This window comes from Leptopilina boulardi, unplaced genomic scaffold (assembly GCF_019393585.1).
Source record: "Leptopilina boulardi isolate dan_hultmark-lab unplaced genomic scaffold, ZJU_Lbou_2.1 LbouV2_303, whole genome shotgun sequence".
Classification (NCBI taxonomy): Eukaryota; Metazoa; Arthropoda; class Insecta; order Hymenoptera; family Figitidae; genus Leptopilina; species Leptopilina boulardi.
The window spans coordinates 513,613-530,160 of NW_026137867.1; the positions used below are offsets into that span (position 1 = coordinate 513,613).

At 28.9% G+C, this 16,548-nt stretch overlaps 2 protein-coding genes across 4 annotated transcripts in view; one reads left to right on the forward strand and one right to left on the reverse strand.

The window, feature by feature from the left end:
* Positions 1–14,340, reverse strand: part of LOC127282957 (uncharacterized) — an 87,142-nt gene extending 72,802 nt beyond the window's left edge. Inside the window, exon 1 of the mRNA XM_051307558.1 lies at positions 13,505–14,340. Within this exon, the coding sequence (XP_051163515.1) occupies positions 13,505–13,796 (292 nt within the window). The 5' untranslated portion in view covers positions 13,797–14,340. The remainder of the gene's footprint in view (positions 1–13,504) is intronic.
* Positions 1–16,548, forward strand: part of LOC127282983 (metabotropic glutamate receptor 7-like) — a 248,951-nt gene that overhangs the window by 64,972 nt on the left and 167,431 nt on the right. The gene's annotated exons all lie outside the window — the stretch shown is intronic.

Sequence of the window (16,548 nt, forward strand, 5' to 3'; positions counted from 1 at the left end):
TTTGAAATATTTCTACGTGACCAAAATTTCACACTTGGAAACTATTGGTCTTGTCTCATGTACAGTTCAACTCTCTCTCTCTCTCTCTCTCTCTCTTTCCAATATACCCTCGAGGGTTTCCAAAGGGTTCAAAGTTGAGGCGACTATCGAGCCGTGTAACTCTTTACTTTCGAGAACGTGTTACCAGACGATTTTAGGTGACTTCCACTTGATTATTAATGTCCGCACCAAGTGGTGTGCGAAAACCGAGGTATTTTTTCTCTCCGCCTTTGCAATTCGATTTATTTGCTTTCGCGTTTTTTTTTTTTTTTTTTCTTTAAATTGAATTTTTGCAGTATTTAAATACGGTACTCGGAAAATCGTTTTTCCAAATGAGAGAATAATTAGAGAAAAATATAATTAATAATAACAATTTATATAATTATAAATATATATTGTAATATATTGTTGTTATATTTTTAAAAAACTTTTTTTTTATATGTGGAAACACTTTCTTTTGAAAAGAGGAAATATTTTTAGAATGAAAGAACATTTTTTTGAATATGAAAAAACAGTTTTGTATAATAAAGGAAAATTTTTATAAATAGGTAATTTTTTTGAATGTTAGATTTCTTTGTGAACATTTTTCTGAATAGAATAGTTTATTGAACAAATTTTATTGAAAGATCATATTGGTTAATAAAGGAGATTTTTTTAACAAAATTTTTTAAAAATTATTTTTTTAATAAATAATTTAAATAATAATATATTGAAACCCGTTAATGTTAAAAATAAATAATATTTTTTAAACGAAATTTTAATAAAGGTACATTTCTTAAATAGAACAAAGTAGAAAAAATAACGTTTAATATTTTTAAAAATATGCTTCTTTTATATTGTTTCTATGTAATTTGAAATCTGATTTTTTTCTTTTCATTTCTATATAAAAAAAATTTATATAATTATATTCTGTCGTGTGTATTATATATATTAAAAAAAAAGAGTAAAATTTACCTGACATTAAACATTTTTTTTTTTTGATCGCGTTACGAATTTTTTTTAAGCACCTTCATATATACAATAAAGGGTCTTTCGTATACTAAAATATACGTGATTTTATGTGAATGTATTTTCGCGCCCACATTCGTCTGTGAAAGCATTCGGTGTAAATTTACGTTTCCTGTTTCTATTGTACCTCATCTTTAATGCACTTTTCGACCCACGTGACGCGCGTCCCATGGACCATCGTGCGCTCACGTAAATTTGATTCAATTGCGCGATAAGCACTATATACACATACACACAAGTAATAATTGATTCTGCGCAAGCTTAATTGCTAATTTGTGGCCTTTACAATATTTATCACGCAAATTCTTTGATAATTTATCGTTTTCATTGAAACAATTATAAAATTTTGGTTCAATATTGGAAATAATTTTCATTGTTTTTGTCCTATAATTATTGGTTTATTTTAATTTTTTTTATTTCTCTCGAAATACGTTTATTTTAAAAAATTAGATTTCCAATTTTTGTAAAAATAAATTTTGTTTTTTTATTTCATTTGCAATTAATTTTTGCATCAATATTTAATATTTGTTTTTTATATTTCTCTCAAAAGTGGGCTTCGATTCATTTTTAAAAATTAGATTTCAAATTTTTACAATATGAATTTGTTTTTATTTGCATTTTTTGTTTCTCTTGCAACAAATGAATTAAATTTGAAATAAATTTTTTTAATGCAGAAATAATTATCAATTATTTTTATGGTTTGTTTTTGGATCGTTGAATATATTATATGTTTTATTTATATAAGTCAATATTGTTTTAAAGTATATAGAAAGCAGATTGTGCACCATGCGGTCTGCCACATGTTGTAAATCAGTAAAGTGCATTCTATAAATCTCGTGGTATTCATATCAACCGTTACCACGCGTCAGTATCAATATTATCGTGACCGCGCGGCACTGACAGTTTCGCTCATATATATAGTATATATAGACTAGGCTGACACGTGTAGACTCTTTTATTCTTATTTTATTTTAGGGGATGTTCCGCACTGTGCCCACTTGAAATTGCACCACCTTTCGCTCTTGTGTCCCTTTGAACGATTTCTTTCATTCGCTTTTCTATATATATATATATATAATGTAGGTCGAAAAAAAGGTCTTTCAAAATTTCGAGTGTGCGCAACACACATTGACTTGAAAAATACACCCTGGGAACTATTTTCAAATTTAAAAATCATTTTCCTTTTTATTTCACCCCTGCGTTTTAATTTGCTTCTTTTTGAAGTCAATTCAGTTTTGATTTCTCCAAACTCTTTCTCTCTCAAAATTAAAGCACAAGGGGAAAAATAAAAATATAGTAAAAAAAAAATTTATTTTATTCAAATAATTATTTTGGATTTTAATAGTTGTACAAAATAACATTATCACCGGTTATAAAATATAAAAAAAAAATTTGTCAATATGATACCGACCCTTCTCTGGACCAATTTTTATTAATTTGCTTCTTTTATTGTCATTTCAGTTTTTATTTCACAAAACATTTTCTCTCTCAAAATTATATTAAAGAAAAATAATTTTTTTTTTTTTTCAAAAAATTTCGTTTAGTTCTTTTTTATCGTTATGTGTTCTATTTTTAGATAAAATGTAAATATTATATTTGAATTGTGCTTTATGTGAAAATTTTTTTTTTTTTTATATGTGAGAGGAGAATTTCTGGTTTGAATGTTATCAACAAGAGAAGAATTGACTTCATGGAGACTGACAGCAGGTGTTTTTGAGTCGGTTTTGTTGCTGCAGGGAAACACACACATACACACACACACCTGATAACTGTTTAAATGTTTTAACATGCTGTTGCACGTAGTGCAATTACAGCACCAGGCTTCTTTAACCGACACTCACCTGCTGACTCTTGTTCCTGTTTAAAAACAAAGCACATATGACACCCATTTATTTTATGCAGATGTCGAACGCGAATCTGGCCGCTTATATTGCTCAGATCGTGAGAACTCCTCTCGAATTCAAATGTGCATTTCCATTTGCTAAAGGTTATATTGCACACGAAGATGTATGCGCAAATTTCAATTAATTAGGTTAATGAATTAATTAAAAGTAATTCAAGTACAGTAATCATTAATCATTAAATCATTAATTCCTTAATGATTCAAGATTTAATTATTTAATTTTTCATTCTGTATCAAAACCTGATTTTTAAAAGAAATTAAAGGGAGGTTAATTTAAAACAGAAGTATACATTAAAGGGAAGGTCAGGTAAATTTAAATGGACATAAATTGTGGAGGAAATTTGTAATAATTGTTGAATAATAAGATTAGCTACTGAAGAAACAGGTGTTCTTTTATGTACCTAATTCTATGTATAAATTTTGCCAATAATTTCATTTTATGAATGAAGATTAGTGACCTTAAGAAAGGTTCATAAATTATAGCTTTTGTCAGTGATTTGACATTTTTTTCTTGACTTCCTGGAGAAATTTCGGTTTCCGGAGATTCTTTATGTGTATTCGTGATGGGCGGTCTGGTTTTACTTAATGGCGCCTAGAATGCAAAAATGACCTGTCTCGACAACAGGTTCGAATGACAAAACTTCTTTTATTTTTTTTCGAAAGTAAAGCTTCTATTAAAAAGAAGTAAAAAAATACTTTTATCTTTTTTTAAAAAATGGTTTATTTCTATAATGATTCAGTATTTGGTTTATTAAATCGTAGTTATTATTTCTTCTTTGTTTCCTTGTGGTAATTTTTCTCTTAATACTTTTTTTTGTATTAAAAAGAAATCCTTTATTGTATCATCTTTTATTTTTTCTATTTTGATTTTGTTCCCCATTTTTATTTATATATACTTTTGTCGGAAAGTATTGTAATTTTTTTTTTTTTGTACTTTTTGTTATGTACTATTATTGTTCCCAGTGGAATAGTTTCTCAATTTCTTGGAAAAAGAAGGAATTTACGACTTTTGCGTTCATAGTGAAGGGAAGACGTTTTTAGTTTAAGAGGGTGTGCGGTTGGTTTCCTTCGGTTTTTTTTTTTTTTTTTTTTTTTTTGAAAATATGAAGAGTATTTTAACGATTAGGATCGACTTTTAAAAATTCGATAAAAAGAAATCTTAAATGTTGTAAAGACACCGGCTATCCTGCGCGTTTTAAGTGCAAAGTAACCATCCATTAAGGCACTTACAAAGATAGGTTCCAAGTATTAAAGATATGAACATTATAAATTCAAATAGTCGATTTCCTCAATTTTATGATAAGAACACTGATATTGCTAAATTACACTCTCAATAATCGTCAATTTTATTATTATTATTATTATTATTATTATGGATTTTTATTATCATCTATTCCTAGAAAATTATTTATTTTACTTTTATGGGAAATTAATAACTTTTGACAATAAAATTATTATCAGCTACGCAGAAATTAGAAATTCCTAAGCTTTTGATAGATTAAAAAAGAAAAAACTAAATCCGAGTGTTGAAATAAGGACAATGGTGTGAATTTTATTGGTTATGGGAGAGGGAGCCAATAGGAAGACAATAAAAGAGTTCAAAAAATAAAAATGGGCCACGGGGTGCAAATGCAACGGTCCTCGATATGAATTTAACGCCCCTCGATGTATGGTGCCTCCTTTATTTTCACGTTCGCTGGCTTCTTATGTACTTCCGGTTGCCAGCTGGTATACTACGTATATATATATATATATATATATATATATATATATATATATATATATATATATAGTGTAAGGAGGGGTGAAAAAAAACAGGAGGAGGGTTCTCCAGGGGCTGTTAGACGGCTCTCTTCCGTTTAATTTTAGCCAGTCTGACACGATGGCACGTGCTTCTATGATTATATATATATATATATATATATAGTATTCAATATAAAAGCCATATACTACGCAGTGTGTGTGTTGTTACAAGGAACTATAGAAATTTACGCGATTCTTCTGATCCGCACCAATGAAACAACCGCTTAAGAGGATTGCCGCCTTTTTATAAGGGTCAGTCAACTAAAGGGTGGGAAGAAAAAAGAGAAAACCAAAAAGGCCACAAAGACGCGTATATTTGCTGAATTGCCCCCAGCTATATATATACAGGGAATAATAAATTCCACGCACTCCTGAGAAAAGTGCGTCGCACTTGTGGGAATCAGAAAAAAAAAAAAGATCCTCAATGCTGACACATGACTCTGCATTGATGAGATTATTATGATTTACTTGTGAGGATTTTATTTGTATTTCCCATCGTTTAATTTTTGACTTTTTGATCATGGAGAAAAATTAGAAAATAAATTTTTTCAAAGTAAATTCTAAACTGGTAAGGAACTTTTGTTTTTATTTTGCTTTGAAAAATAGTAAAAAAAAAAAAAAAAGAATACTGTTTCCGAAAGTATTTCAGGAGTAATTTTTTCTATTTCCGTGTAGCAACAGTTGGCAGTTTCGTTTTTACTTTGTCAGTATAGTATATAAAAGTATGTATTACTTATTTCTTTACGTGCGCAGCAAAAAAAATATAAAGTAACTTTTACTATACTTACACAGTAAAAACGAAACTGGCCGAAACTTTTGCGCATTTCTGTTAAGTTTTGCTTTGGAAATAGAAAAAATTCTGAAATAGTAAAATTTACTTCGTTGATAGTATTTTTTACTATTTCCCGGCCAGAAATTCCGAACAGTTTATAGGATTGACTTTGAAAGTAGTAAAAATTACTTTATTTTTCTTTCCATTTTTCTCTATTTGCGAGAGTAATAAGTAAATAACTTTTCATCAATGAAAATCACTTTTTACTATAATTTCTTTTGTCCTGTACAAGGAATTTTTTTTTGTCCAAAAGAATGTTAGAGAAAAATTTGGTGAAATGGATCTAAGTATAGGATTTCCAGGGTTAAGTACCTTAAGGTTAGAATCCTCTACGCTTTCTGAGTTCAAAAGACTTCTTTTTTTATTCATTTTTACGATGTAGACCTTCTTCTTTTCTTGCATCTTGTGTGTGTGTATATATATATATGATCTGCGTTAGTATTGCTCGACTTAGATTTAGGTGAACAGATGCCTTGTGACTCGATAGATATTTTTAGAAGGTGCACTTTCCTTCCGGATATATAGTGCAGAGTGGAAAAGAACGTAAAATGAAACTGTTTAAGTATCATACCAGATGACAGTGGTAACGAAAGTCATTTATCTCTCTCTCTCTCTCTCTCATAAAAAATAACTTTCCAATATAATTACCCTTCTGTGGAAATAGTTCCGGAAATAGAGTCATTTTCAACCAGTCTGACATTATTATTCTAAACTTGTCAATTATATATCTTTTCCTCAAGTAAAATCGATTTTTTTTTTATTAAATTGGTAATTTTAGTAAAAAATTTACATTTTTACATATTTATTAAATAGACAGGAATAAAATATTAATTATATTTTCGATATTTTTTTTTCTATGAAGAAAAATCGGTTTCCTCTCAAAGGCGTAATGAATGCGAGAGTCACTCTTTAGACTGGTGGTTCTAATTCCATCTGTTTTCTATAGTGATTCAAATGAATCATTTTCAAAGCGCCAAAGTGCGTTTAAATCCCACGCAAGTTGAGATTTGCTTCATCATTCAATGCTGAGTCGTTCATCAAGACCAAAATATATATATATACATATAATCATTCATTAATTCTATCCAATCGATAATATATGTATATATAGTGAAACTGAAAACTGAATCGTTTCATCATTTTTTTTTTTTGTAATCGAAAAACATTGGGAAAAGTTCAAGTCATAAGTCAATCCTTCTGAGAAATTAAAATGTATAGTTTGCATAAATTTTACCCACGATTGTTTAGTAACCTTTCCAAATGATATTTTGTATTTTTGGATACAGAAAGCAATATTTAATAATAAAATTTGCAGTTTAAAAAGTAGGAATAACAAATTTTCCGTTTAGAACTTCAGACACTTTCCGAATATAATTGTAAAAATATTTCTAAAGTTATTTTTAAGGATTTTTTTGGGTGCTTTTTTTAGTTTCCTATGATTTTTGAAGAAAAAATTTGTTTATCCAAAGATTATATATTAAAATTACCTGCAACGAATTTAAGGAGAATTATAGGTAAAAATCTAGGATTAACTTTGAAGAAAAGTGAATTGTTTGATTTTTTAAAGTCTCTTTTCGAATGAGAGGGCACGTTTGTTTACAGAATGATCGATCAGTATTTGGATTATATGAAAAGGAAAAAATATTTTTGATAATTGGTAAAAATAAGTGGAATCTCGATTATAAATATAGTATTATTGAAAATGAAAAGAATCCTTTATGAAATATTGGTTAATTAATGAACAGTAAGTTGTGCACCTGCCCTTGCATGTTAGAGCTCTGTTATTAAGAACCATTACTTGACTCTTCTTGTATATTGAAGCCCTTTGACTCTTCTCTGAAACAGAGTCAAAGCACCAACCCGAGAGTCTTCAACATTTTTTACTTTTATGTATAGTATACCTAACTCGATAGTAATTTTCTACATACAAGTTCAGAACATGTAAAGTACTCCCTCGTGGATGAAACGAGATCCTTGATGTTTAAAGAATATATTCTCAAAGTGGAATCAAATTGGGATCATCGAAAGGTTAATTTGTTTCTCTGTACATAATGTCATATCTTTTCTGCTTCACATATAATTATAATAACTCAATTATTCTTACTTGTTAGGGAAAGGTGTGTTATTTTAAAAGAGAATTTTTAAAATTAATAACTTATTTTTTTACAATTTAGCTCGTCTTTCTTTTTTTTTAGGAAAGTGAGACTAATTTGTAAGATAATATTTTTCTTCTCTTGTTTTTTGTAATAGCATGAAAATATCAAGGCTCCTAAAACTGTTCAAGATGAGGGCTTTAATCTCAAGGTTATAGGACAGAGATTTTAGTCAATAGAGATAAGTTTAGATTAGTCTCGCTTTGAATTCCTAACAAGATTTTTCTTTGTCACGAATTTTCGATTTCATTTAATTTTTCTTCGTCGTTTCTTTTCTAAAATTGGTTATAATATATTAAAAATTCCTAATTTGATTGGAAATTTGAGTCACACCTCCAATGGAGGGAAAAAATTGTTTCCAAGAATAGGTTGAGATTTTATGGGATTTTGAATTCCTATTATTGGGTGTTGAATTAAAAGCAAGTCACAATGCCTCCAGGCCTTGTTCGACGATAGATATCGTGTTTTCTGATGGTGATCACGAACATCCATATATATATATAACGATCAAATTCCGAAGATTTATGATCGTCGAAACGTGGAACGAAATGTTCGTTACATTAACGTAGTTGTAATTAACGATTGCTTCTATATATCGACGGAAAATCGATGAAAGCCACAATCCATACCACAACAATACAACCTAAATTTGATTGCTCCGCAGACACGAAAATCAATCTCTTTGCTATTTTATTCTTTATTCAATTCATACAAATTTTTCAACGATTAAATTTTATCATTTTGAAAAGGGTTAAAATTATTTCAAATTAAATAATAACAAAGAAGAAATCGATTAAATTGTTAGATTTTTATGTTATGTGAATTTTACCTGAAGGTTCGATAATAACTAAAACATGAGACTTTATAATTAAAGGCTGTAGGTGGTGTTTGACTTTTAACAAAATATGTACTTTCATTTGAACTCCATTGCGGCAGCCTTGAAATTAAATCGACTTATTCGATATCCAATTTCCTATTTATAGCAAAATAAATTCTTCAATTATAATGAGAAAAAAAAATGTTTTTTCTGTGGCAGAAAACAATAGTTAGAACGGGTTATATGAACCTCCGTAAAATTCATGGGACAATGGTAAATCCCTTATATAAGCACTAAATTCTCCTTTATCGAAACATTTAGAGAGATTTGGACCCATATTTCTATACTTCAATCTTACGACTCAATATTGTCCGAGATACTTTCCTTTGTTTTACTAATGATTGCCTAAGCCTCAAAAGACAAAGTGACTTTTGGAATTTAGATACGATTCTTTTTTTTGGAAACTATTTTTTTCTGACGAAAGAAATATTTAATTCAAATTATAGGATATTAAAAAATTATTAAAGCAATATTTATTTAATTATTATTTGAGATGGTATTTGATTCAAAATTCCAAATACAGATTATTTAATTGAAATAAAAATTATTTGGTTCATTTATAAATATTTATTAATAAATATAATTTATAAATCGTACAAAGTATAAAATTTTTGTATGTATAATTTTGCTCGCAGACATTTTTATTTGACAATGAACTGTTTATTATAAAGTGAGCGTTGATTGGAAAATAAAAATAATAATTAAAAGAAACACTATTCCCGCAGTAGGCTATGTGATTAAAATATGTATAATGATAAAATTAAAGTACTGTTGTAATGAGACGATTACCATATATATACTTGGGAAACTGACATTTTGCCGCGTGTTTATATTTATTTATATATAATCACATATTAATACGAGAGTCATATCAATTACTGTTATTTTCATGTCGCCAACGTTGCGCATCAAATAATTATAGCAGCAGGTGAAGTGAGTTTAACGGCAAGAGGTATATATTTGAAAGGTGCTTTTTGATACAAAACGTGAGAGAGAAAGAGAAGAGAAAATCTTAACTCGAATGATGCTTGAAAAGAGCTTAAAATTCCCCGCCACATAACATCACGATGATTTGATCTCCGCCCATCATATGTAATTATACTATATAGTAGAAACGAATCTCATCAAGAAGAATTTTGTTGCTTTCAAAGGAACACACAAAAAAAATTCCCTTTGATTTTTCTTTTGTAAATACCTTTATCTTTTCTCAAAATTTGTACTTTCGTTCTTTTTCGAAAGTGAAATTTTCCATATTCGGTAGAGTTTCAAAAGCGTCACAAAAAATTCAATATTCGTTAATGCAAAAAAAAAAAAAAATTAATGAATTTTTAATTTATGAATACTTTTTCATTATTTATTTCAATGTATTTCATTTGAATAACCAGTTTGAAGAGATACTGAGGCAGAGAGATAACTTTTAAAAACAGATGGGAAATTATATTAAATATTCGAGGAGGAAATTAATTAACCAAAAAAAAAAAAAGAATGGGGTTTCTTTTCTTTTATTAGAATTTATTTCAATGTATAATAAATATTTGCCACGTCAACAGTGCCAACTTAATTAAACTTCCTTCGGTCTACATTAGCCTTGTTTATGTACTAGTTTAGTCATTTATTGTTCGTAATCACGAAACAGACAAAATATTTTCCTGTTCGCAGGATTTGCGTGAATGAACTTTCAAAAAAATATTCCTCCATTTTTTTTTCTTAAAACAATAGTTTGAATTGGAAATATTTTTTAAATATTTAAATAATTAAATAAAATAATATATAAATAAAAATTAGAATTATCCAATTCTAAGAAAGATGCTATTAAGGAACAAGATTTTAAGTATGAATGGTAAATTTTTGTAAGAATTGGGGATCTATTTTGTAAGATAAAAATCAAGTTCTTGTTATCACGTATATTTAGAATGAAATCGTACAATAGAATTTTTGCTTTTTCTTTTCCATTCTGACGGAATTCCTATTTTTTTTTCCGGTATTTTTGTGAGGCCCTTTTTTTAAATGTTTCCCAACACGCAACCTATGGATGCAAAACTCTCTCATTGCAGCGTGAAATCCCCATGGGTTTTATATACCTGGAGTCAGCTGTCTTCAAAGAAAAATGTACAGTTACAGTCTTTTACGAGATATAGGTATAGTTTGTTGAAAGTTCGATGTATGTTGGTGTATGACAACCCTCTTAGGGTGAAAATTCTTGGCGAAGCCTCAGCTGTTTGCCAATGGAAGCCATAGCATTAAGCTTTACTTTACACTTTATAGTTTATGTTCCTGTTTTGTGGCTTATACGCAATGGAATAACATTGTACAATATTTAAAATCGAATATATATATAGAGAGGGTTTACGATAATACTGTAATGCAATATCCATCGTCCAGTTCGGAAGACAATATGATCGAAATGGAAAAAGATCGTGTTTCAGTTATATAGAAACTTGGCGGATGCTAACGCACGTGCTAGTTGGTAATCTTTCCACGCTTGACGAAGTACAATTTAAAATTCCCTTCAAGAAGAAAATTAACCCGCATATTGTAATCACTCTCGTTACGGAAGCGATATTTCCCTCTGTTGAATGTTCTTTTATTTTTAGAAAGCAAAAAAAATAGATCTAATTAGTTTCAATTTTATTTTTCGTTTTTTATTTAGTTTCTATCTTTCTTTATTAGTTCCTTCTTTTTTGGGTTTCTATTTTTTAGTTTCCTTTTTAACTTTCTTTTTTAGTTACATTTTTAGTTTCTTCTTTGTTAGTCTCTTCCTCTAATTTAGATTCGGATTTAATTTTTTCCGGCAAATTAATTTTTGTTTGAATTAAAAATGATGTTGCAGGTTTGTTTTAAAAGGAATTTTCTTGATAGAGTTTTAATACAAACTCCCTTTTCTTGATATTGTAACTATAAACCATAATTCTGTAATTTCTATTTCAGATTGTGTATTTCAGTCACATTGTACTTAGCCTACAATTACTGTCTGCGAAACGTACAATTATCCCCGTCACGTTCTTTGCCGGTTAATTATAGTGGAAAAACATATATTCCTTTTCAAGAATCCTTAACAGTATTTCTTGAATGAAATTCATTTCCCAAGAAAACTGATTTGTATCTCTTTTATATATGCTTGAGACATTTACATTTTGATAAGAAATGTAAAATATATGTGTATATATATTTGTAGTATTTTCTTATAACATTTGAGCTTGGCATAGTTTTACTATCTTTTTTGTTTCAAAATCAAAAAATGTATTTATATGTATAAAAGATGTTGAAATATCGAATTTACAATTTTAAACTGTACTATTAAATATGTTATTTATAGTTTTGTTTGTGTAAAATGAAACGAAGTATTTTCAAAAGGGAAATTAATTCTTTAATTTCAAACTCACGAATTTCTTAATGTGATTTTTGTATTTTCACATTTAAATATTCTCCACAGGTTTTATCGCTATTTGATAAAAAAAATCGAATCAAGAAAAAAACCCATTTGTTCGTATTTGAATCAATATTTTCTTCATTCAAAAAAATTTTAACACTAAAAAGAAAGTAGTAAAAATATTACCGATTTTAGAAAAATAGAACCAAATTAGTACCTAAAGTCGGTATTAAATTAATACCTTTTGTTTTATAGTGAAGTAAATTTTCTTGAATTGAAAACTAGTGGATCAAATACGGACAAGTAAATGATATTCTTGAATCAATGATACTTTTTGTTCAGTGTAGATTGAGCTAAAATTTTGTAGAGTTAAAAATAGTATAAGGATTCATTGTCATGTCACTAATTCAAATTAGTTAAAAAATTTTACTGATTCAGATTTAAAGAGAAACACTTTAAATTTTAAAGATTTTTCTTCGAAATAAAAAATGTTTTTCCCTCGAAATTGCTCTCTTCTTTTTCTACGATGCAAATCTCCATAAATTTGCTGCAAAAAAACATTGAATTCCAATGTCAAAGAGAAAGTAAAGGTCTTTTTTTTTCTCGACTAGCGTCCCGAGAATTATTAATCATTAAGCAAAAGTTGAAGCCTCAAGTGTTTTTTTTTTGTTCACTCGTTAGTATCGCATAATAATTTTTGAAATATTCATTTCCGTTTGCGCCTGTTTTGAAATGCGAAAAAGGAACTTAAAAAGCGACAGAGCGTGAAAGAGTGTTTCTTCTCGATATGACTTGAGAGGACCAAAGTGCGCGCACGGAAAAGAAGCTGGAGATGAGCGGATAGAAAGAAACGAAAAACGTTTACCTGGCGAACCGTGGGAAACGAAAGAACAAGTTTCTACTATACTATATATATATATATATAGTGGTCGAAGTGTACACACAAAAAGCGAGTTTTGCCAGAGGATGAGGATTAGTCTCTCTTCTTAGGATGAAAAAGAATTTCTTTCTCTTGTGAGCTACCAATGATACGCTTTTCTTTTCTCGAGAGACAAAAGCACTCTCTTGAAAATGAGTATGAAGATAAAGTGAAGTCTAGAGAAGGTGGAGTGTATGTCCCCCTTGTAATGTTGATGACACCAATTTCTTTAGATCTCCCGGTAAAAAAAAAACATTGGATCGATCCTTTAATGAAACTTTAGGGTTTGATCTTCTTTTTCCACTATGTATCAAGTTTCGTATATTTCTTCAGTGACAAAATTTTGATCTTTATTGGGGTAATTTCCCTTTTTTTCAAGGACAAATATTATTATTTTTTCCATTTCCTATCCTATTTAAAACCAATGGCATATAATTACAGAAAAAAAGAATTATTTCATTAAAATCGAGAGGATTGGAAAAAAAGTGAACGTATTTTTTACATTAAGAAAATCCTGATTGATGTCAATTATCTTAATGGGAGAATGTGGTTCTTATACACAGGGATAATTATGGTATATAATGACAAACTGGTACTCACGAACTGGAATTTTCTTCGGATCAGTGGCATTCAGATGTTCCTCGACCTTGTCCAATCTTTGTCGAAGTTTACCACTTCTCTCGGCAACGGCTGTTAATTCGGCTGTTAAATCAGCGAATATATCCTCAGCCGCTGTCAATAGTGATGCCAATTGTTTTAGGGACGATGTGAGTGCTCCATTTGCCACAGCTTCCAATTCGGCCCCTACCGGCCAATCCTTGGATGTTGTACCTTGTGGCACGTGGCCTCGACACACGTAACGAGGCTCTATCTTGCGAATCACGAACGGCATTTTTTTTTAATATTACCACACTTTCACACATAACAGAAAAATAAAAATTCACTCACTTTTATCCAATATATTATTAATTAATTAAAAAAAAAAAAAAATAATAGATGTTGCTATGTCACCATAATCACGCACGTATTTCACTGGTCCAGTAGTGAGAGTCCTTTGGTACCTCTTCCGAGGATCCCCAAGGCTCAAAACCGGTTGCGCAACATTTTTTTTCTATCAAAAACTCCACGGTTTTTTTTCCCCCACTCTTTTGAAAAATAAATACACTTGATTTTTTTTTTACTCGCGAAATTGAAATTGCGCGCGAAATGATTTCGTGATCATTATAGCGATTTCTTCTTTATTTGAAGTAATCTATTATTTTCGTTTGAGAAATTTGTTTTTGTAAAAAAATTTTCACTTCACGTTTCGACATATTTTTGGGCGTATTTTTCTTCTATGTATAATGTATATATATGTATATATAATATATATATAGATAGATGAAAATACGTCCCTCGATGACGTAAAAGCGAGCGACACAACGGTCGTTCGCCAAGTGCCGGCCGGTCTAACAACAAACTTGCCGAACCAGCCTCCCATTCAATTCAAGCAGACCAATCCCGCCCTTTGTGAAAGCATGTGTGTGACGAGAGACATCTTGACAAGGTCACGTTGTTAGATTTCAATTGTGAATTTCTTTATTATCACTTCGTGATAATGTCGATAATGTCGGTAATGAAGATTTCTTTTTCTACTTTATCTGCGTTTGGTACTTTACCATCTGTCGGTATGGCAAATTTAGAGTTATGTACCAATTGCTGGTTTAATCAGAATTTCTCATTTTATAATTGGGGAAAAAAAAATTTCAAAACGCATTTCGTGGAATATAAATTAAATTCTGCTAAATAAACATTTATTAACAGTTAAATGAAAATTCAGTGAATTATAAAATTTATTACATAAAAATTTTTGGGGAAAATTTAATTTGCAAAAAGTTTCTTTTTCTTATCTTTTATATTCAAATCTTCTAATTTAAGTGTCTATTTAAAAACATTTTGTTATTTGTTTGAATTTTCAAATACATACGAACGAAAACATGCACTTCATTAGAATGTAACATAATAACATTTGTATTATATTTTCAAGTAGAGATACCTTATTCAGTTCAGAACAATAATATTCAATATTACTCGTGCAATTACATATTTCATGAGTATTCTAATTATTCCAAATTGAATTTCCATAATAATGCACAATACACATTTCGTAATCCAACCAAAATGATGTTCTCCTCTACATACAAATATTTTTTTAATTTAATTTTTACTTTTGTTTTTCGAGTAATAAAAAGCAAATCATGATTATATTCATCTTTTTTGGATTAAAATTTCAATTTTTGTATTTACTTTTTCTTTTATCCGAAATAAGTTAGTAAAATTTTAATTATCATTTCAATTATAACATATGCGGTAGAAGTAAAATGATCCTTTAGTTAAATAGAAAATATCGAGTGATAACAATGTTATTATTATACATTCGTGATCCAATTATTATCTCTTGTCAGAATCAGATCGTTTGTCTAATTAAAATTCAGACAATTTCTAGATGATTTTCGATTATAGAATAATAACTATGAATTTGATATATATATATATATTCGATTATTAAAATTTGCATATATATTATATGAAACCAATTTAATTTATATAAAAATCGCGCGTGATGTTCAAGTTAGCAAATTGTCACTGATCCTTTACCTATCATATACCTACTTGACCCTTATTCGAGATTGCTTGAGGATCAGCATCAGTGATTGGACCACCACGTGCTATGTTACGGATTCGGTCAAAGCTACGATTTCGATAAGGAAGCATATACTGAGGCTTACTTGAAATGCAAGGGGATAATAAATTCCACCGCAAATGGGATCACTGAGCGAAATTACTCCAAAATTCCGTCATAAGTAACGAGGTTTACATCGGAGTCCTATTTTTAACAAAGAGAGCGCCTTGATCCCCATTGAAAATTAGATTTATTATACGGATAATAAATTTATTCTTCATTTGTATATAGGCAAATCTTTTTTATTTCAAATGTAGAATCATCAAATTTTTACTAATTACTATGTAATTACTATTAACTTTTTTTTTCCTATGACCAAATATTTCCCCGTCTCGGTTGAATTTTTCTTTGTATTTTTGTGTGTGTTTTTACCGCAAAAATAAAATAGTTTCATTTCAAAAAAATTTGCTTGTAATTTGAGAGTGAAAAATTTCTAAAAATTGGCTTCGAATTAGTAAACTGAAAAAAATTTGTATTTACAACAAAATAGTTTAGTTAGTCGATTTTTGTTGTAGGGGAGACCGGGGTTAATTGGCGCACTTTTTACTCTTTGTTATGTAACTCACTGATTTTTGCTTTTTTAAAAAAGTTAATGTATAGACAACTTTTTGTAACATATCAGCTTTAATTAAAAAAAAAGAAAGTTGAAATATATTTAATACTTTTATTTTTATACCACTTTACTTGAAGCTGTGCCCCGGGATTGCGTGGCGCAGGAGTGAAATTAAAATTAAATTATATGATTTAAAGTTTAAATAATATGAGACTTAACAAAATAAGTCTTGTACTGTAATTTTACAATAAAATTATTTTAAATTTAAAAATTAGAAAATTTCATTTAAATGAAATCGTAAAATTACCAAAAAATATATAAATATTTTTTTATAATATAACGCTGTAAATATTTAAAAACCATTATTCG